The sequence below is a fragment of the Arachis ipaensis genome, chromosome B09 (genome assembly GCF_000816755.2).
Source record: "Arachis ipaensis cultivar K30076 chromosome B09, Araip1.1, whole genome shotgun sequence".
NCBI lineage: Eukaryota > Viridiplantae > Streptophyta > Magnoliopsida > Fabales > Fabaceae > Arachis > Arachis ipaensis.
The window spans coordinates 146,939,148-146,961,427 of record NC_029793.2 but is presented as its reverse complement, the minus strand read 5'-3'; the positions used below and the strand labels follow the sequence as shown (position 1 = coordinate 146,961,427).

General features: G+C 35.7%; 3 protein-coding genes across 5 annotated transcripts in view; 1 reads left to right on the top strand and 2 right to left on the bottom strand.

The window, feature by feature from the left end:
* LOC107617478 (WD repeat-containing protein 91 homolog) overlaps positions 1–7,730 on the bottom strand; it is a 45,956-nt gene extending 38,226 nt beyond the window's left edge. For all 3 annotated transcript variants that reach the window (XM_021111316.1, XM_021111315.1, XM_016319244.2), the window contains exons 1-5: positions 7,212–7,730; positions 7,013–7,135; positions 6,768–6,909; positions 6,425–6,693; positions 6,071–6,129 (exon numbers count right to left, since the gene is read on the bottom strand). In XM_021111316.1, the coding sequence (XP_020966975.1) occupies positions 6,071–6,129; positions 6,425–6,693; positions 6,768–6,909; positions 7,013–7,135; positions 7,212–7,602 (984 nt within the window). In that variant the 5' untranslated portion in view covers positions 7,603–7,730. The remainder of the gene's footprint in view (positions 1–6,070; positions 6,130–6,424; positions 6,694–6,767; positions 6,910–7,012; positions 7,136–7,211) is intronic.
* LOC107616087 (G-type lectin S-receptor-like serine/threonine-protein kinase At5g24080) lies at positions 7,850–12,016 on the top strand. The gene is made up of 5 exons (XM_016318086.2): positions 7,850–8,525; positions 9,176–10,536; positions 10,607–10,787; positions 10,903–11,356; positions 11,599–12,016. Exons 1-5 carry the CDS (start codon positions 8,179–8,181, stop codon positions 11,935–11,937), a joined length of 2,682 nt encoding a protein of 893 aa, XP_016173572.2. The 5' UTR covers positions 7,850–8,178; the 3' UTR covers positions 11,938–12,016.
* On the bottom strand, positions 12,127–13,464 carry LOC107616960 (hevamine-A-like). The gene has a single exon (XM_016318818.2). The coding sequence runs from the start codon at positions 13,092–13,094 to the stop codon at positions 12,189–12,191; it is 906 nt and encodes a 301-aa protein (XP_016174304.1). The 5' UTR covers positions 13,095–13,464; the 3' UTR covers positions 12,127–12,188.

Below are 22,280 nucleotides of genomic sequence, written 5' to 3'. Positions count from 1 at the left end.
AGATAAATACAGAAGAAGGGGGGGGGGGGGGAGGGGGGAGAGAGGAGGAGGAGGAGGAGGAGGAGGAGGAGAAAATAGGTAAAGCGTATACGTTAAAGTTAAGGTAATAGAATCATTTATAAATTAACGACACCACAAAAATCCTCTGCAAGAACCCCGTGTGATCAGGTTAGTCGGCTACAACGAAGAGACGAAGGCCCTTGTTATAGCGATCACGAAGAGATCTACCTTGACAATCCATTCGAACTGACCACTACTTCTGTTTGTATAGTTCTAATAATGAACCTTTTTACCTCGTCAGAATTACATTAAAAGTCAAAACCAACATAGGTAAACGGTATCAGATAAAACTTGTCATCGTAGTGGTTATAGTTTATGTCGTTTTTCTTTGTTACGGTACTATACTCGGTGGGCGTTATCTAAAAACAAAGGTTTATCGTGAAATAATACAAAAGGAAGTGGTTATAAAAAAGAATTGGTATAGACGATGAGTTATAAATACTATTGAGAGAGTTCGTTGAACCGGAAACAAACAAAGTGTACAAAATTATTTCTTATACCTGTATACTAAGTAGTTGAGGCCACAGATCTTTACGTTGGTATATAACACCGTGCCTTTAAAACAGAGAACTGACCCTTACATTTAGACTGGCGAACCATACACTTAACTGAAGAGTAACACTACCTTTAATAAGTTAACATAACTAGTATACTCTAAAGTTTAGTTTTATTAATTCAACAAAGAGAACTTTTTTCGACAATTATCCATGTAGTCTACCCACATAATTCCGTACCTTACATCTACGTTTCTCTCAACAAACACTAGAGTTATGTTGAGTTCGTAAAGGTTCCATAAATGACTTTTATTTTAAAATACCAGAGACACGTAACGAAAATACGAGAGAGACTGTGTATACACCAAAACGTCACAGAACCTGTATTTCACGTCAGGACACCTTGGATAAAAACATAGACGTCGTCCTAGACCTCCCATAAATAGTTTAAAATATAGTAAAAAAACAACTGTACAACTAAAAAAACAAACCAGTATACTAAAAGACAAAATTGTCATAAAATGAGGTTAAATCAAAGCTATACATGTAAATGAAAGACTAAAAACCTGTATTCCTACTTTCATATCAATATATGGTAAACCACTCGATAGGACGGAAAGTAGTATAAAAGTTACGGGTAGAAAATACATCAAATAAAAAAGAATAATAATGTTACAACGTATGAAAAATCGTACCCTCATACTCATAGTATAACAGACACATCACGACCAAGGTTAATAAAACTGTTGGACCCAAAACGAAGAGAGTGACACACCTTGTACTTCTGCACCTTTGGGTACCATACACGAAGAAACACATCTTATAAACACATTTAAAAAACCGTTACTAATTAAAACCTAGAGTATTTCTGTCAGGAAGGAGAACCTCTTCTAGGTGGTCGATAATGAAGAGATACGAAATTAGTGTTACCTTTCTAAAATCGACGAAGACGACAACTACCTTACTAGGTGTACAAACCATAGGAAATAAATCAGTAGACCGATGAAACGTCGCAACTACATAAAAACACGAAACATATACTTTAGTTTATAAAAACATAAGTAACGTAGATCTTTCAATAATATAAATAGGAACTATCTCAACGGTTATGTCATTTCAAGTAAACAGACCATTTTTTTACGACGGTTATAAACAGGAAAAAATTTTCCACTCTCAATATGAAATACATAATTGACCCCAGGGTACCCACGGTGAAGTAGGAATTAATCGGTTTCTGTACAGACGACCGGATGTTTAATGACCGACCGGACGTGTACTAAGAAGATAGTCAAGATAAGAAAAACCTGGCCTACTCTGATCGTAAAAATCGGACCCGAGACTGTCCTTCCGTTCATGATATTACATTGTAAAACGGTACATACGTCGAAGACTGTACCTAAAATGTGAAGCATGATTAACCACGAAACAAAAGTCTAAAAACTCACCTCAAACGTTTTAGTTCCAGTTTAAGATACCAGTTCTCTGACGTCATCCATACAAAGAAAAAACTGTGGACTACGAACCGACGTCCACACTTTAGGGTGACACTTCACGTGAACCAACGAGAAATATCGAATACTTTAGTTTATATGTCAAATAGTCTCAATAGCAATCATAAATAATAAACTCCGTTAAAGTTCACAACAAGAACTTCCTTAAACATTCTTGATAATGGGTAATGGATTTCGACTGAAATACCTCATTTAAAAGATTTATCATAGTTACATTTTTGTAAACCGGATCCAATTATCATACTTTAATAGATATCGAGTTAGGTTTAAAACTCCCCACACAACACCGTGACGACATCAAAACAATGAAGGAAAAAGATAAAACCTGTAAAATCAAGTAAATACGGTACGGTACACTCCCTAAAAGAACATAGAGGTAACGAAGACAGAAGCGTATACCTATACAAGTTTCTTAACTAAACGTCGTAAAATACAAAAATAAATTGTCCAAGAGAATGGGAGACTTTCCAAGTGTTATAACGTCTGTACTCTACCGTAATCTACGTTCACCCTCTTCTGAGAACCATTGCAGATCAAGTCAATCTCGGGGGTATATGGTCCAAATACAAAGGACTTAAGAAGAGTATGAGACTAATCTCTAAGTCAAAGTTCCCTGATGATAAATGAACACCGGAGTATAAAGACTAATAGAATCAATAGATTGTACAATTACAGAGTAGGAGAGTACAGTCCAAGTTCCAGTAAATTTACCAACCTCTTGTGAAGGAGTACCACGAGGATAATGACGACACCTAACCGTAGGATGGAGCGGGTAAAAGGACTGACCTAGTCGACTATTGAGACAGGCTCACTGTAGAAATAGTATCGCAGTGTACAACATTCAGCTAAAAAAAGTAGAAAGAGACCTGTTGTAAATTCAACCTTAATAACCTAAGAATACAACATTAGACAGACAATAAAATATAAAAAATAAATTGCTTAATTTCTACTAAACAACCGTAAACATACGTTAAATGAAAACACATATAAATATGAAAACAAAAAAAAGAGGTAGGAAAAATGAAAAATGGTACACATACATAATATAAAATTTAAAATTCATAATCTTAGAAGTCAAATTAAAGTATAGAAAAATAAAATAAAATAAAATAAATAAATCATTTAACTCGAAATATAATCACACAAATGATAAATCCCAAAAATAGAAATTGGATTACGTTCTCCATATTTATGGAGGATTTGATAATATCGGTAGAATGTTTCTACAATCTCCTTACTTTCGAGAAAAATCAAAACACTATTTTAGTACTACACCTGTTTTCTCCAACCCACTTGGGAAGAGCGAAGAGACTGTTTCTTTAACTTTCGCCAAACCACTGCAATAACTACTACGACCAATATTAACGAACTCGCTACCACCAACTAACAACTAATGTACCTGACTAAGCCGATCCCTTTCACTTTTTCTTCTCTCGATTTCTTTTGACTTTCTTCTCGTTAAACGTTATGCATTATACATAACAAACAACACACAACACATATAAATTCCATGATCATAAATATAACGTTCGATTCATTCCTTTAACGATCATAAATACCTCAAACTTACTTGAACCAAAATATCTTAACTAAAACCCATTTTCACTTAAACACAGTTGTACTAAAACAAACCATTAACAAGACCGGGTCAAGTTATTCATAGCTTCCAGGTGGTTCATCTGGGTGCTGGGCCGGCATGCTACTCTGCGGGTAGTGCACTGTGCTAGAGGACACCCTCCTAGATCTGTCAATCATCTTTGAAGATTCCCCAACCCGAATTCACTCTCCCAGGTGAACTACTTACCCCTATTTTCTAGGAGTCCATGCAGTGGTATTGGGGTTAGAATGGCAGAATAATATGCCTGCAAATGAAACCGTAGCCTCACAGGAACATCCACCGGGTGGCTGCTGATGACCGTTGTATGGAGTGGAGTTAAGAGCGCGAGCCCAAAGCTAGGAGTGGAGGTGGTTAGGTTGCTTGATAGCTTGTTACCGCGGCAAATACCCCTGGACTGGGCTCAACTACTACCTCCGAAAGGCGGTCAACCTGCTCGGTCTTCTTCCCTACCCCCCCCCTGGAGTGTAGACAAGTTTTCCCGGTACTATTTCCCCCTCTTCCCTTCGGCTTGTGGATTCCACCACTTGTACACAAATATGTGGATTTAGATCAGGCCCTGTGCTCCTCGTAGTTCTAATTCAACCGTTTGCGCAAAGGCCCCCGGACCGTGATCCTCGAGCATTAAGCGGAGGAACCACGGTGGCACCGTGGCGGTGTGTTACGAGGACTTAACGTCTCGATAACATTAAGGAGGTGCCAATGGGACCTCCTACACGAACACTGCAGCCATCACGTGGTGTGCGTCGCTAAATATCCTCCAGCAACGCGGTATGGATATCACTCCCATGGTAAATTCAATTTAGCACTCCAGCCTTCGTCGAAGATTCGGTTTTGATTCAATAAGATGCTATTCGTTAACAATAAGATATGATGTGGCAAGATCGGATTTGGTACTTTTTCTGTGGATACCGTGGAGGATTTTCGATAGATCGTTCGTGGTTAAGCTAGATTTTTCGTTGTTGTTTTTCCTTTGGTTCTACCGTTACCGCCTCTCATTCGTTTTACCGTGTCGATTTACCAGTGGATGGTTGTTAACGCTGCGTTTTTCCATGACCTTCAACCTTTAGCGTCCTGAGAGCACTGGCATCGTTCTTTAGTTGTTCGTTCCTCCCTTTACCGTTAACGTCTTCCCTCCCTTTTACCCACTCATACCATTCGTCAATACTTTTTTTTTTTTTTCTCTTTTCCTTTTACTATTATCCTTTGCTCTCACCTTTTGCATTGACTTCTTCTTCGCGCTTTCCGATCCCCATCTTATTTGGAAAGGTGCACGAAAGTTTAGTGTAAATTTGTGTAAATTACAGGGCCCGTACTATTAGCTTCACCGCAGGAGCTTATCCCCCAATCCCCGTTGGGGGTGTGCGCTCCTTTCGTGATCTCCGGACTTGAGAACGACTTTTCGGTACAACCCGTTTTTGGTGGAGAGTACCCTTGTGCCCATCAGCTTATGCAATCAGTGCTCAGAGCGCTGAACTACGTAACCTCCGTGACAAGACCGGATTGGGTTATTCATAACCTCCAGGTGGTTCGCCTGGGTACTAGGCCGAGTCGTGCACTGTGTTGGAGGACACCCTCCTAGATCTGTCGAGCGTCTTCAAAGATTCCCCGACCCGGGTTTACTCTCTCGGGTGGGCTACTTACCCCTACTTCCTCTCCCTGGATAAGGAGAGGAGTTTATGTAGTGGTATTGGGATTAGATCGACGGAATAGCATACCTGCAAATAAAACCATATTCTCACAGGAACGTCCACCGGGGTGGACGATTGGGTGGCTGCTGATGACCGTTGTGTGGAGTGGAGTTAAGAGCACAAGCTCAAGACTAGGAGTGAAGGTGGCTAGGTTGTTTGATGGCTTATCATTGAGATATGTTTTAACTAAAGCTATCTTACTTATAACAAACATATTACAATCAATTTTAATGAAAATCTATCTATTAATGATTTTTTCTGTACTGTAATTTAATACATAATAGAAAAATTTGTACAAATTTAAAAAACTATAAAAAAGATTATATAAAAATATAACATAAAAGAGATTATGAGAAAAATCATAAGATATTAAAAAATGATAATAATAAATATTAATTAAAAAACAAATTAAACGAGATGAATTATTTTTGTTGTTAAGTATAATATTTTTTATTGTTGTTACCTGTATTATATGTTCCTGTTGTTAATATTTTAATATGCGGTTTGAGTTATAAAGAAGTAGGAACACGATACCTTAGAATTGTTTTTCCTATACCTTCAAAAGACTTTAAATACCGCAGTAAACTAACCTAAGTACATCTTCACTAATTTACTGATCTAAAATATTTTTAATGTTATTATAATGTTTCGGTTTGTTTTTTTTAGTATTAAAAAAAATAGAATTATTCGCAAATTTACCTGGTGCTCTACTTTGACATCAGGAAAATCTTCTTCACCACAAACTTCTCCACTAATTTCTGCCACAGAAGTAACTGTTAATTTTTTTTATTTTTAATTTGAAATAAACAATCAATGGTTACTCAATCATTTAATAATTGCTATCTCAGCCTAAAGACCAAGTGCTTTTTTATTTCTTCTCTTTTCTGTTTGGCTAGTTTCTTAGCCTGATAATTGCTATTTTAGTCTCAGTATCATGTTAATTCAACAAAAGTGTATCAGTAGAAAGTAGTAATCAACTAAATTAAAGAGCTTAGATCAAGTGAATAATCAACATCACTTAACAATATGGAAGCAGTCTTGAAGAGCATATACCTATACTTGGACTTTCATGAACTGTTTGCATGGTATCGCCTGATCCACCATTTCCAACACGGTCATTCAATGCCACAGTTGAATTATCACCTGACTTGGAAATGACATACTCAGACTGAATATTTGCAGCTCCATTCACAACTGAATCTTGGTTAATTTCTGTTTGAACTGCTCGTGGAACAGCAGTTGGGGAAACCTCTGGAAAACCTCTTGACATCTGAGAACTTTCCTCCCGCAAATTGCTCAATGAACTAATGCTTCCTTCCATACTTCAATCACAACTAATTAGAAAAACCAAATATTTATATCTCATTAGAGTCTCGAGAGAATTGAACATGCTTACCTCCTATAGTGTGATAATTTCGCCTCTTTCTCATCAAGCAAAGCCTGAAGCTCTGCCAATTTAATATTCAGATTCAGGATATCTTTTTTGAGTACGTTGGTGGCATTCATCTCTGAACTGATCTTCAGCAGTGCAGGTAGCCGTGATTTTTATTAAGGATAACTATTAACTACATTAAAAATTACATCGAAAACATAAAAATCAGAGTTATTTATAATACTTAGAGGAGTAATTGTGAAGGATATGAGTTCCATTGAATATCTCGCTAAAGAAGTTTCTGACAGAAAGATGCAAGGCCTCATACCACTCCTTGGAGAAACAAACCCGAAATTCAGGATCCAGGTTCGGATTCTTAACATAAGGAATCGCTGCATCATCGCAATTCAAAATCACAATTACACTCACAACAGATTAGAGAAAAACAACGTCGACAGCAAAACGCACCGAACCAGCGAGTCCAATCCTGTGAGCGTTGCAAGAGGTCACTGCCATGGACAGCGAAGAAGTCGATGACTCTGTCCCTGCGATTGGCTTGCAAGGCGTGAACCACGTAGAAGCGGAGAAGAGAAGTTTGGATTTTGGAGAGCGTAGAAAGGAGTGCGGTTTCGGAAGAAGAGGAGAGGTAGTGCTTAAAGAAGGAGAGGAGGGCAACGAGCCTATCGGCTTGGAATTTGGGAACGTAGAGGGAGAAGATGAGGTCGAGGATCTTATCGACGTGGAAGCCCTTTCCAAGATCGGTTCGGAGCTCAGAGTCGTAGGATTGGAGAGTGTTGGTGAAGCCTCGGAAGACGAGGAACTCCCGAACCAGCTCCTCCGCGGACTGCATGTTCTCCATTAGCAGAGAGAGCGTGGGTTGGGGACTGGCAGAATGCGGCGCTCTTTAGGAGCGTTTGTTGGGAAAAATTTTCAATTTGTTATTTGAATTACTATTGAACGCTGTGGTTTTGGATTTTATTTGATAGACGTTAATGAAACATTGAAAAAACAAATTGAGTTGCTACTTACTACTACTTAAAATTTGAGAACGCAAGTAGAATAAATTGGAAATTGAGGAACCACGTTAATCGCTGAGTTAAACTTTAGTATTATTTTGTGTCAATTGAAATTTAAAAATCAAATTGAGTTATTAGGAACCATCATATACGTGTCAGCCATGTAAGGCCGTTGTTCTTTTTGTTGAGTCACAGTCTCACAGACTTGAATTCACATTTGATGATTTGAACTTGAAGACACCAAAGCAATGGAAAAGGGGAAGCCATATAACTAATCATATCCTCTTGGCCGACCACAACACATGAAACTAACCTTTTTCAAACTTTGTACTTCGTAGCTCAACCACCGCTAACAGTATTTATTAATTGTGCTTTTCTTCTCCAAATAGAACACTGTATTTTCTTCAATATATAACACCATGGCAAACTATCATGAAATCTTGGTTCTTTTTTCACTAACATATTACTATATATACAAACTAAAGAGTTGCATGTTAAATATGAAAAGTGCTGCTTTTTCATTTCATTGCTATGGGGCTAGAGTTCTTGTTATGGTCTTGGGGTGTTTCATCAGTAGCTGCGTTTCTTCTAATCAGATTGGTTTGGGCTCGAGGTTATTGGCTAGTAAGGGACAAACATGGGTTTCTGATAATAATACATTTGCTTTTGGGTTCACAAAATCAGAGAATGATAATCGATTATTTCAGCTGGGCATTTGGTTTAATGAGCTTCCAGGAGATCCAACACTGGTTTGGTCACCTAACAGGTATTTCTCCTACCAGTCTCATTCTCATTAGTCTTAGTATGATATCATTCAACAAAAATGATATGCAATTAAATTGTTCTTGTAAGTATAATGAGTCAAATCTCACACCAATAATCTATTATTTTTTATCTGTTATCTATTACATATTTTATGAGGATTGAAAAATGTCGATGCATAAATTTTCTTTCTAAAATACCTTTTGTCATATACAACATAAAAAACATATATATTTAAACTAATCTCATACTTATCTTTATGAGTAGATGGTCAAATTAGAAAGATCATTCATTCTCCAAATTAATTCTAAAAGATTTTTTTAATTAAATTTGTCTTTTAAATATTTTAAATTAGTCATGTTAGTCATTTCCTTACTTTGTTTGTTGATTGTGTTAAAATTTGCTAATGCGACACGTGAAGTGACATCCCAACACATATCTAAGAGTGTTAATTGACTATTAATATGATTAGTTTATGAAATTAGATATTGGAGATTAGATGGCTAGTTCTGATTTTTCACTTAAACAAAAGAGAAAGTCATAAATCATATCTCCATCTAGTCTTTTAGTCTTTACAACAGCTTTTGCAAGTTATCATCATCTCTATATATGCCAAGTTGCAACATTTTTCATTTTCCTTTTGAATCCAAATAGAGACTCTCCTGTATCCAAAGATGCAATGCTGGAGCTGGACACAACCGGCAACCTTGTCCTCATGGACGGAGACACCACCGTTTGGGCTTCAAACACCTCAGGTGCTGGTGTAGAAGCAGCAACCATGGAAGAATCCGGTAACTTCATTCTCCATGACAGTAGAAAAAACCTTGTGTGGCAGAGTTTTTTGCAACCATCTGACACACTCCTCCCAAACCAGCCCTTAACAGTTTCTTCAGAGTTAACCTCATCAAAGTCTTCCTCTCATGAAGGCTACTATGCTCTCAAAATGCTTCAACAGCCTACTTCTTTAAGCCTTGCCTTGACTTACAATCTACCTGAAACTTCCAAGGCTTCGGAGGAATCATACACCAACTATTCCTATTGGCAGGGTCCTGATATCTCGAATGTGACCGGAAAAGTTATAGCAGTTTTAGGCCAAGCCGGAAGCTTTAGAATTGTTTACGGAGATGCCTCTGATGGAGCAGTTTATGTTTATAAGAATGACAACGACGATGCAGGTTTGTCTGCTGCAGTTCACCAATCTACACAATTGACCGTTCTTCGAAGATTAACCCTGGAAAAGAATGGCAACTTGCGTTTGTATCGATGGGACGATGATGTAAATGGGTCGAGACAATGGGTGCCAGAATGGGCTGCAGTTTCAAATCCATGTGATATTGCTGGAATTTGTGGCAATGGAGTTTGTCATTTGGACAGAACCAAGACAAATGCCTCTTGCACTTGCTTGCCAGGAACTTCTAAAGTTGGCAAGGAAGGCCAGTGCTATGAGAATTCATCTCTTGTTGGAAAATGCAATTCAAGGCGCGAAAGCCAGACATCGCAGTTTAGGATTTCAACAGTGCAGCTAACAAATTATTACTATTCTGAATTTTCAGTGATAGCTAACTACAGTGATGTTGCTTCAGTATCAAAATGTGGGGATGCTTGCTTATCAGACTGCAACTGCGTTGCATCTGTTTATGGGCTAGATGAGGAGAGACCATACTGCTGGGTGTTAAGGAGCTTGGATTTTGGTGGTTTTGAGGATACTAGCTCAACCTTGTTTGTGAAGGTCAGAGCAAACAGCTCAGTGACACCATATGGCAAAGCTGGAGGGTCTAATAGCTCTTCGGATGGGATGGGGAGTGTGAAAGAGAAGGCTGTGATTATTCCAACTGTTCTGATCATGATGGTTCTCATTGTGCTGCTATGCTTATTGCTGTATTACAGTGTTCACAGAAAAAGAATGTTGAGAAGAGAAATGGAAAGTTCCATGATCTTATCAGGTGCTCCCATGAATTTCAGTTATCGCGATATGCAAATCAGGACTAGCAACTTTTCGCAGCTGCTAGGAACAGGTAGTTAGTGTATCCTATATTGAGTGTTTTGATTGAGTTTAAATACTTGCTAACTGTACATATTTTGCAGGTGGATTTGGGAGTGTGTACAAAGGAAGCTTGGGAGATGGGACACTAATTGCAGTTAAGAAACTTGACAGAGTTCTGCCACATGGAGAGAGAGAATTTATTACTGAAGTGAACACCATTGGCTCAATGCATCATATGAATTTAGTTCGCCTATGCGGCTACTGCTCCGAGGGATTGCATCGGTATGCATTGTTACTTGACAATCAAGTTATTAAATTTTCTTCTAAACATCTAAAAAATCTGAGTTGGCTATCAAAGCAGAAGTTTTTGTTGTTAAAACAATTGCTTATTTGGCAGGCTGCTAGTTTATGAGTTCATGAAGAATGGTTCCTTGGATAAGTGGATCTTCCCTTCATATGAAGCAAGAGATAGAGTACTAGATTGGCCAACACGGTTTTATATAGCTGTAGCTACTGCACAAGGGATAGCTTACTTTCATGAGCAGTGCAGGAACCGGATAATACATTGTGACATCAAACCTGAAAACATATTGTTGGATGAAAACTTTTGTCCTAAAGTGTCTGATTTTGGATTAGCCAAATTGATGGGAAGGGAGCACTCTCATGTGGTGACAATGGTAAGAGGGACAAGAGGTTATTTGGCACCAGAATGGGTTAGTAATCGCCCTATAACCGTAAAAGCCGATGTTTACAGCTATGGGATGCTTCTCTTAGAGATAATTGGTGGCAGGAGAAATCTTGATATGTCCTTTGATGCAGAGGATTTCTTCTATCCTGGTTGGGCTTACAAGGTGTGTTTCATATATTAGTGTTCAGTGTTCTTCTATCCTTAATTAATTGTTGTTGAATGAACCGTGCAACTTTATTTACTTGTTTTTCCGAATCAGAATGAACATAAAAGGCTACACTCATTATAAGACCATACGCTGGGATGATAAGCCCATTGAATTCTAATTAAGGATGATGCTGTTTAAATAAAACCAACAAGTGTTAACTAGATAAATAATGTTCATGTCATGTTTGGTTACTGTAGGAGATGACTAATGGATCTACAATCGAAGTGGCAGATAGAAGACTAAATGGGGTGGTTGACGAAGAAGAGCTAATGAGAACTCTGAAAGTTGCATTTTGGTGCATCCAAGATGTGGTTTTCTTGAGACCAACAATGGGGGAAGTGGTGAGGATGCTAGAAGGATCAACCAACATTAACATGCCTCCAATGCCTCAGACAGTACTAGACTTAATTGAGGAAGGCTTAGAACATGTATATAAAGCCATGAAAAGAGAGTATAACCCTTCCAGCTCATCAACCATTACAAGCCATCTGACATCTCGAGCCACATGTAGCAATTCCACAATGTCACCAAGATAATGTTTCAACTTCAAAGAAGAAAAGAAACGATTGTGCTCTCACCAATACAAATATATAATAAACATACAAGTTTTAATTAGATAGATATACATGAAAACATAATTCAGTAAGTCATCAGTTCACCGTAGATAGGGGGACAACTATTATTGGAAAAGATCAAATCACACAAAGAACTATACTGCTTGATCTATGCAGGTAAAAAGTATTAATCATATCTGTGAAATTGAACATGTTCACACAGAGCTCACGCATCAAACATAACTTTTGATGAAAGAGCTGTAGTTTGTGAGTTTATCCCAATATCTGGACCACAGCATAACTCCTCCATATTTAGTTGAATTCTTGACTATTGGAAGAACTTCTGAAGTTAGATTTGCCGGAGGGATAAAGCCGGTAATAGAAGCATTAATTGCAGCAGGTAGCCCTAAGAAAATCATATCTGCATGGATATTTGAAGTCCAAATTCCCCAATAATCTTGAAGACCAGTTATATTTCCTTTATTGTACTCACATTGATGGTTGTTATAGAATTGAACCCAAACATAGTCAAATAGGCCAGTGCTGAGAGCAGTTCCAAGACAAGTATCAGGGAAAGGACATTGTGGTGCAGCAGTTAGGTACACTTTCTTGCTTTGGTTGTTGTAACTGGAGAGGTTTTTGGCAAGATCGTCCCAGTAATGGTATTGCCCACCCTCAATAACGAAATCAATTCCATCCAGGACAGCATCCCCTAGCGGCCGCAAAGAAGATTGTCCACCCAAGAAGTTGTTCCACAAGTATGCTGCTACCTGGCCTGCATCCACGCTTGAAGTGAGTGTGTAGTTTTGGAAGGTAGCTCCTCCAATGGAAAGCATGACCTTGATGTTCTTGGCTTGACATGACTTGATATCAGAACTCAAAACAGTGCATTGACCGGTGTGGGCGTCACAATGGCCAGCAAGATTCAAAACTGGATTTGTGCCGTTCCCAAATGCAGATAGGAAAGCTATGTTCACAAATGCATAGTTCCCAGAAGCACAAGTTTCTTCCAAGGTTCCCTCATCTCCACGTTGACCCCAGTAGATGGCAATTCCACCTGCATTATTTGAGCTTATTGCTATAATAGTTGGCAGAAAGAATGATAGGAGTGCAATTACAATGATCAAATATGAAGCCATCAAAGTTGCTTGAAACTTTGATAAATGAGTTGCTCACTAGTCGCTAAGAATCACTTGTGTAGTGTAACACTGTAGCCTTTCCAATTGAAGTTGTTCATTTTAAAAATGGCACTCCTTATAAAGTCTTAGAAAATAGTGTATACCAAATACCATAACTGTCATGAGAAAATGCGGAAAAAAGTGAATAGTGACCTGCATTGAAATAATCATAAGTTGTGAGACATGAACCAAATCGTACGTGAGGAATGAGGAATGATTAAGAAGTATCATGTTTCTTCATGTTGATTGTATCCGCGAAATCAAATTTTAAGCCGTAATGTTGTACTCTTTGACTTTTGAAAGGCCGTGCTTCGACGCATCTTTGTCTTATAGTCAGAAACATATTACAAGGATTCGGTCAGATTATATTCCGAAGTATTTGCTAAATGCATATATATTATCTCCTACATTAGAACTGGATTTTGCATAATGACAATGTTTTATCTTAACTAAATCAGATAGCGGTGCCTTTTTTGCTACTTTCTTTATGTCTATAAGCAAAATCCAGGAATCTAGTCACTTGGTATGGTTGCGTTTTTCATTGCTACATTAACAAATGAATGAAATGATAATCATTAAAGTAAAAGAGTTTATTTCTATCCACATATTTAGAAAACCCAAATTCCAACTTAACATACACCAGACCCTAAATGTTGAGTTTGTGAAAAACAACCATAATAATTTGATAATGACTAATATTATAATGTTAGATTGAAAATCCCAAAATATTTGTGATATGTGTACTTTGTGCATAAAAATAAAATATTTAAAATAGGCCAAATTGCAACATCCAATTCATTCACTTCTTAAACCCATATCCAATGAGATTAACACTCCAACCAAACACTTATGTTCAAAATAGGATTCAAGCATTCGAAAAAGAAAAAAAATTATAAATCTTGAACTGAAAAGGAAAGAGAGGAAAAAAGTCAACATTTAAAGCCAAAAAACAAAATCAAATATGATTTGATTCAGAGACAAATTAGAGAAGCCAAGTTTTCATTTTTGTGCTTTAATTCTAATTTGTTGAAACGGCCTTCCTCCTAAATGCATCATTTGGGTAATATGAAGAAAATAGAGATGGCGTATCTCTACAATAAATCAAAGGTCATGATTAAAATTTGGGGTCAAAGAATGGATCAATGATTCAGATTGTTAAAGTCAGAAGAAATAAGAAGAAAAAGAAACAACTAGGTAAGGATTCAAGCCAACTCTAATCGTTGTTGCTGTCCCATCTTTTTATTGCGCTTCTTTGTCATTCTCAATAAAGCTGAATTCTCTTTTGCATACTTGATGATGCGTCACATAAATGATAACAAGAAAATAAAACTTCTTATCTGAAAGGCGGTGATGTAATAAAACAATCTAAGAAAAAAAGGGACTAAAACGGGAAAGAACATTGTCATGAAAGAAGAAGGAGATGAAAGTCTTCATCCACCCTCGGCTGCTTCATATGTGGTCAGGAGAGCATTTTCGTCATTTTAGAGTTAAAAGGGATAGAATGGTAATCTCGTCACATTCAAAGATTTGAATACTAGAAGAATTGTACCATACCGGTCTTTGACATCAAGAAGACCAAGAGTCGGTCTCAAAAACAGTGATGCTGAAATAGCGACAACTCATAAAGCCTATTGGGTTAAGGCAGGACAACAAGAAGTCCAATAATACTTTTCAAAATCAATGGGAGGTATAATTTATTATTAATTTTCGATTTTTTTAGGCATTTATTTTAATTTGTTTTGATGTTAGAGGTTGTTGGAAGATTTGATTTGCTTCTGATTTGCTTAGTAGTAATTTTAGGAATTTTAAATTCAAATTAAATCTGATCTAATCTGATTTAAATTAGTTATCATATATCTTTAGAATTTTAAATTTAAGATCAAATATGATTTAAATTAGTTATCTTATCTTTAGGAGATTTAAATTAAGTTATCTTATCTTATCTTTTAGTTAGTTCATCCCTCTGATCTAATTTGTCAAGTACAGGTTCTTTGAAGGTCTAGTAGGGAAAACTCTTCCGGTGACCTAGGTTGTTAACAACAAGTTTCTTAAAGGTCTAGTAGAAAAATTCTTCCGGTGACCTAGGTTGCTAAGAACAGGTTTCTTAGAGGTATAGTAGGAAAACTCCTTATCTATCTTTTTATGTTTTTGCTGCGTCATTCCTCCATTTTTTCTTATCTCTTTATCTTTCGTTTTAATTTCTCGTTTTAATTTCTTCTTATCATCTGGTATCAGTTACAAGTCGTAGGTAAATTCTTATTTATCTACACGTTCCATGGATCTTGTTTAGTCTCTTTGTTTTTTTCTCTTTAATTTCTGCAAATTCACTTTAGATTAAAAAAAACAAAAAAAAAGAGTTGTAAAAAAAATGATTGAGTATTACAATAGTGATGATGAAGGAATCTCATATGCGAAAAAGGGTTCTCGGTTGCAAATCTCTGCATTTAAAGAGATGAATAATCTTGAAGCTTATGTCGGATGGGAAAGGAAGGTAGAGTCGATTTTTGCAAATTGCATCCTTTCACAGGAAAAAAAAGTTCGACTGGTACAAGCCAATTTTTTCGATGCTGCCCATATATGGTAGATTGAATTAGGAAGATCTAGAAGACTGTATGAAAAAAGTCTAATTTGCACCTTGGAGAAGATGAAAAAAATTATGAGAAACCAGTTTGTGCCATCATCATACTACATAAGGAATCGGGTTGTGCCACCATCATACCACAACGAATTTTTTAGAAAATTTTGTACGTTACAACAAGGTTCACAATTAGTGATGGAGTACCACAATGAGTTTCTTTATTTGATGGACAAAGCCAATATTAAACTGAGTCCTGAGGTTCTTATGGAACGATTTTTGATTGGATTACGCGAAGAACTTGCAGATAAAATATAACGCTACCGTTACGAGACCATGGAGGATTTGGTCAAAGTAGCCATTTACATGGAGTATATGCAACAATTTATAGCAACTTGGCGGTCCAAAGGAGCAAAATTTGAGGATCAGACAAAAGTCAAAGTTTCTGACTTCAAGAAGGGTATTATAGATCGACATAAGAAAAAAATTTCTTCTATGCCTATCTTTCATTCTTCTTCAAAGCCAGAGATGGAAGAATTTGTTGAGTATATTATAGAGGGTGATGTGTCCTTGGAAGATTCAAAAGTACAGAATTTCTCAACTAGATCATTGGAATGTGAGCAATTTGAAAAATATGAAAGAAAAGAAACTGAGAAAGAGAGTGAGTATTTGAGTGAAAAGAATCCATATTTGATTGAAAGCGAGAGTTTTGAGAGAAAAAACGAGACTAGCGAGCGAGAGGAGTCTATGAGTGAAAAAGAAACTGAGAAAGAGGGTGAGTGTTTGAGTGAAAAGAATCCATGTTTGATTGAAAGCGAGAGTTTTGAGAGAAAAGAGGAGAATAGTGAGCGAGAGGAGTCAATGAGCGAAAAAGAAACTGAGAGTAATAAACACACTTGTGAGAGAGATCTAGAAAGTTCTAGCTTAGACAAGAGTACATTAGTATCATTGAATTTTATGGAGTCCTTAGTTTCTCATATATCTAACCATGAAATTTTTAGTATTTTTATATCAACTCTCCTAGGTTTTGTAGATTCACTGGTCAATTATAGAGGCATTAATATGGATGAAAAGGAAGAAAGACAAATTGCATACTTTGAACAAAATGGTGAAAGTATGGTTAAAAAGATTGAACTTGCACACATGAGGGAACATAGCCACAATTTAGTGGATAGAGAAGAGCCATCAAACCATAATATTTGAACCTGGAGATTGAGTTTGGATTCATTGGAGAGAAAAAGAGCTTCTCATTCAAGATTCGAGGACGAATCTTTTTAAAGAGCGAGAGGATGATACGTGATTAGGAGGGCATTTTTGTCATTTTAGAGCTAAGAGGTAGAATGGTAATCTCGTCACATTCAAAGATTTGAATACTAAAAGAATTGTACCATGCCGGTCTTAGACATCAAGAAGACCAAGAGTCCGTCTCAAAAACAGTAGTGGTGCTGAAATGGCGACAACTCATAAAACTTATTGGGTTAAGGCAGGACAACAAGAAGTCCAATAATGCTTTTCAAAATCAATTGAAGGCATAATTTATTATTAATTTTCGAATTTTTTAGGCATTTATTTTTATTTGGTTTGCTGTTAGAGGTTGTTGGAACTTGGAAGATTTGATTTGCTTCTTATTTTCTTAATAGTAATTTTAAATTTAAATCAAATCAAATCTAATCTGATAAGATCAAATCTGATTTAAATTAGTTATCATATATCTTTAGAATTTTAAATTTAAATCAAATCTGATATAATCCAATAAGATCAAATATTATTTAAATTAGTTATCTTATCTTTAGTAGATTTAAATTAAGTTATATTATCTTATCTTTTAGTTAGTTTGTTATGGGCCTATTTAAACACTTTTGGTGAGACAATTTACATAACTTTTTAATGAATAAAATTTTTTTAATGCTTTATGCACGTTTTTTTAGTGTGATTAAGTGAAGTGAGTAATTTTTTTCGCTTGTTGCATGAAGAAGATTGAAGGATCCAACACTAAGGTGATCTGCGTGGTGGTCTCTTTCAATGTTCATCCCCCTAATCTAGGTTGTCAAGTATAGGTTCTTTGGAGGTCTAATAGGGAAAACCCTTCCGGTGACCTAGGTTGCCAAGAACAAGTTTTTTAGAGGTCTAGTAGGAAAACTCTTCCGGTGACCTAGGTTGTTAAGAACAGGTTTCTTAGAGGTCTAGTCGAAAAATTTCTTATTTATCCTTTTATATTTTCGCTGCGTCTTTCCTCCATTTTTTCTTATCCCTTTACTCTTTGTTCTAATTTCTTCTTATCACTGCCAGTATATCCTCCTCCAATAAGTATTTGGTCAATGGCGTAGTGAAAGATGTTCTACAAGAATTTATGAATCTGACCAAACATCTCATCAACTAGAGCAAACAAATAAGAAAATTGGCAATTCAAAATAAAAATTCTTTGAGAAAGTCTTATAACCGAGTTGAAGTGCTTCTTAAGTACATTGATTTCTTAGAAGATAAACCGGTCCAATCTGATAAAAAAGATGAAGAGATCTTGAAAATCGAAGATGAAAGATCTCATGGCTAGTCCAGTGTCTTTGTTGCGTCTGCTTAAAAACTATTTCTATATTTATATTGTGATCTTTTGATATTTTTTTCTTTATCTAGATGACTGTAATCTGATTGATGGAATTTAAAATTTTGAACTGATGACTGTTTCTGCTTAACAAAATTATGTGCAGAATATATTTTACCTTCTTGATAATAAAAGGGGAGTTAATATGAAAATGAATTGAATCAATTTGGCTGTAGGCTATTTGTTTGATGCTGCATTATAGACTTTGAAGCTTGATAATTTTTAAAATACTAGTACAATATTGTAATGTCTCAAGATTTTTCTAAAATATTTTATATTTAATTTCTTCTATTGCTATCCTACCCCCTCAAATGTTATCAAAATACTTATTCTACCCTTATCCATTTTATCAAACTCTAACCTTAATTCCAAAATTAAACCCACTCACATTCTCACACAAAACACCTACGCACAAAGAAAACAAAAGAGAGAAAGAGGAATGAGGGGTTCAAAGGAGAGAAGGAGACGAGGGGAGGGAAAGACAGCGCTGGCAGAGGGAGGTTCGCCGTCGCCGTCACAGACAGAACTCACAGAGAGGCTCGAGGAAGGAGAGTGATGCGCGTGCGAGAGAAAGAGAGCGACAACTTAAGATAGAGAAGGAGACCACGATGGAGAAGAGGGAGGAGGTGTTGCTTCTGCCACCACCAAGTTGTCGCCGCCGCCAAAGAACCCAAAGAGATAGACTTTGAGAAAGGGGAAGGAAAACGCGACGGAGTTTGTCGCTGGCAAGGGGGGTGTTGGTAGTGGGTGTTGCCACCGTTGTTGTTATTGTGGAAGGAGGCCGCTGTCGAGCTGTGTGGCGCTATTGTCGCCGGAAAAACCACCGCTGGAGCCTCTGCCAGCTTGACCCAGCTCTGTCCTTTATTATTCCTTCACTGGAGCCTTTCGCCACTGCCCTTGCCCTTTTGAAAACGCCTTGCACCTTTATCAGTTTTGTTTCACCACCATTCTAGCCTGGTTAGTGGTTGTTTGTTCTGTTTTGGCTTTGCCACTGTTTTACCATTGCCATTGATGATGTTGTCGTTGCTCTGTCTTTAGCCGTTGTTGCTGCGTGCCACTAGTTTGCTGCTCCCGCTCCATTATGTCTCGATTCGTTGTTTTGTTTGCCTGTCGGAGCTGCCGCTTCTGCGCTCTTCCATTCCATTCTACTTCAATTATCCTCACCCTTTAATTCGACAATTCGGGTTTGGTCTCTTCGGTCCTTTGGACCACGTTGTGAGTAAGCTTTACATTTATAACTGTTAATCTTGTGGTTTATGCTATTATAAGTTTTTAATTATATTTATAACTATTATTGAAGAACTTTAATTTCATTAAAATAATTGATTTATTATAGTTGAATAATTATTTTTATGATGCTCATACCTTAAATTTTACACGAGACTATATATATATTTGATAAAGCTTTATATTATTTTAGAATATTTGATTTTACTCGAATATATACTTTTGAAGCATTAAAGTATTTGTTAACATTCACTTACTTTGAAATTGTAAAATTTGTTTTTATGATTTAAAAAGTATGATTGAAAAAGATTTCTAACGAGAAAATATTATTTGATTTGGTTTGATTCAATACTTTATATATCTGAAAGATTTATTGTATTTGAAACTATATGTTTTGAATTAGTCTGGGAGGCTCGTATTAAAAAACCGTAGTTAACGGCGGTTATGATGTTAACTTAGATGCATCTGACTCAGACTCCAGCTAGCAGGGATGTTGCTAGCCTAATGTATAGGCCACACGTTAGATCTGTTATTCTGTTAGGACATACTAGAGGAAAGGGCTACCCATAGAGGTGGAGCCGCCCAAGTGTGGACTTTTGATTTAATTTCTATATGAGAACTCCCTTATTGATTCACTTATTATTATTATCAATTATTATTTTCTAATTAAAATTATTTTGATAGTAATGTTTATATGGTCTCATGCCGATTATATATGTATTGTCTAGTCACTGAGTTGCAAAACTCACCCCATTTTTCTAAAAATATTTTTCAGGAACAAATACTTGACTATGTGAGACTTTCTATTCAAGAGTAACAATCTCCAATGAGTATCTATTCTTTATCGAGTTCCTAGGTGTATATGCTCCATATGTCACAGGCAGGATCTAACTATTATTAATTATTTTAATTTTTGTTAAAAATGTATAACTATTTATTTTAAAACTTGTAAAATATTTGTAAATTTCTTATTCAATTTATGTTTGCGTATGTTAAACTTGTTATGAGATTATTCTCCTGAGCGCCGGTCATGTCTCATTTTGGGTCGTGACAAATATTTTGAGAAAGTGTTTTGATTGAAGTTAATAATAACTATTGATTATAGTTTTTGTACATAAATGATTGTTTATTAATAATCACAGGTTAAGAAAAGCTCACATTTAAAGAGAGCCAATTAAACGGAAAAAAAAAGGGAAAAAATCAACTTGAAGTTGAAACATCAAAGGGAAGTATCAAAAAATTTTTCTTACTTTTTTAATGCCAATTCATTTTATTGCGTAAAATTTGTCATCAAATAGGAGATTGTTGTTTTTTAAAAAAAAAATAATTTAATAATAACTAACATTATAATCTTGAATTAAAATCCTAAAAATCTTTGTGATATGTGTATTTTGTATTAAAAAATATTTAAAATAGGCCCAATTGTAACATCCAACTCATTTATTTCTCAAGTCCATATCCAATGAGTCCAACACTCTAACTAAATAGTCACTTTTCTATTTTTATTGCAACCCATATGATTAATCCCTAAGTTAAGGAAGAAAAAGAATTTTCACGAGCAAAAAGGAGCGTTCAGAACAGGATTCAAGCATTCAAAAAAAAAAATAATCACAAATTTGGACAACGAAAAAGAGAGAGAGAAAGAAGTTAAGACTTGAAGCCAAGAAGCAAAATCAAATCTGATTTGATTCATAGGCAAATTAGAGAAGCAAGTTTCCATCTTTATACTTCCATTCTAACTTTTTAAAGCTGTCTTCCTCCTGAGTAGGATAACATAAAGAAAAAGAAGATTGTGTATCTCTACTGTAAATTAAATGTTATAATTAAAATTTAGAGTCAAAAAATGGATCAATGGTTTAGATTGTTGAAGCAATTAGGTAAAAATTTAAGCCAATTGTAATCATTACTGTTGTCCAATCTCTTCTATGCGCTTCAACTCTAAATTTTGGAGAAGAAGAATAAGTCAAAAGTGTTCAACCAAACTCAAGTTTTGAAAATTTTACTCTTCTTTAAAAAGGATAAACGATCAGAAATTGAAGCAAGGTGAGTGAGCACACTGTTTGGGTCTTCATATCTTTCAAACTTAACATTCTTCTCCTTCTTCGCTTTATATTGAATTTTCAGTTCTTCAATTTTCATTTGAGGTATTAGAAAAAGTCATTGAGAGAAAAGACAAAGAGAGGAATATTGGAGAAAATCCATAAAATTATGTCAAACTCTTTTGTAAGTATTTATGTTTTGTATTTATGATTTTGAGGAGATTTCCTTATTAAGTGCTTGTTTGGGCGCCATTATCTTGATAAAAAAAATATATTTTTTCAATGAAAAAAAGATATTTTTTATTTTTTAGTGTGTTTAACAAATTTCTAGTAGTAAAAGTAAAAGCACTAAAAAATTTTAAAAAACATCTTTTTTGAGAAGTTGTACATCTTTTTTTAAAAAGATTTTTTTTCATTAAAAAAAAAGGATATTTTTCATGTATTAATAAATAAATAAAAAAATACTTTTATATTGTTATATCCAAATATAATTGATAAATAAAAAGATATTTTGGAATGAGATATCCAAATATAAAATTACTTCTACTTTTCTATAAGATCTTTTAAAAAAAAAAGATAATTCAAAAAAAGATATTTTCTTAGAAGCTTACCCAAACAAGCCCTAAGTTGAGTGAGCACTTAGCTATTGAAAGTTTAGGGAGTGAACCTAACTATATTAAGCTTGGGTAGAAGTTTGGTTTGTCCCA

What these genes read in the sequence shown, in the direction of transcription:
- LOC107616087 (XM_016318086.2), top strand. Translation starts at nt 8,179, where the DNA reads ATGGCAAACTATCATGAAATCTTGGTTCTTTTTTCACTAACATATTAC. An exon ending in TGCTCCGAGGGATTGCATCG is followed by an intron (nt 10,788 to 10,902) that starts GTATGCATTGTT and finishes CTTATTTGGCAG; the next exon opens with GCTGCTAGTTTATGAGTTCA. An exon ending in ATCCTGGTTGGGCTTACAAG is followed by an intron (nt 11,357 to 11,598) that starts GTGTGTTTCATA and finishes TGGTTACTGTAG; the next exon opens with GAGATGACTAATGGATCTAC.
- LOC107616960 (XM_016318818.2), bottom strand. Translation starts at nt 13,094, where the DNA reads ATGGCTTCATATTTGATCATTGTAATTGCACTCCTATCATTCTTTCTG.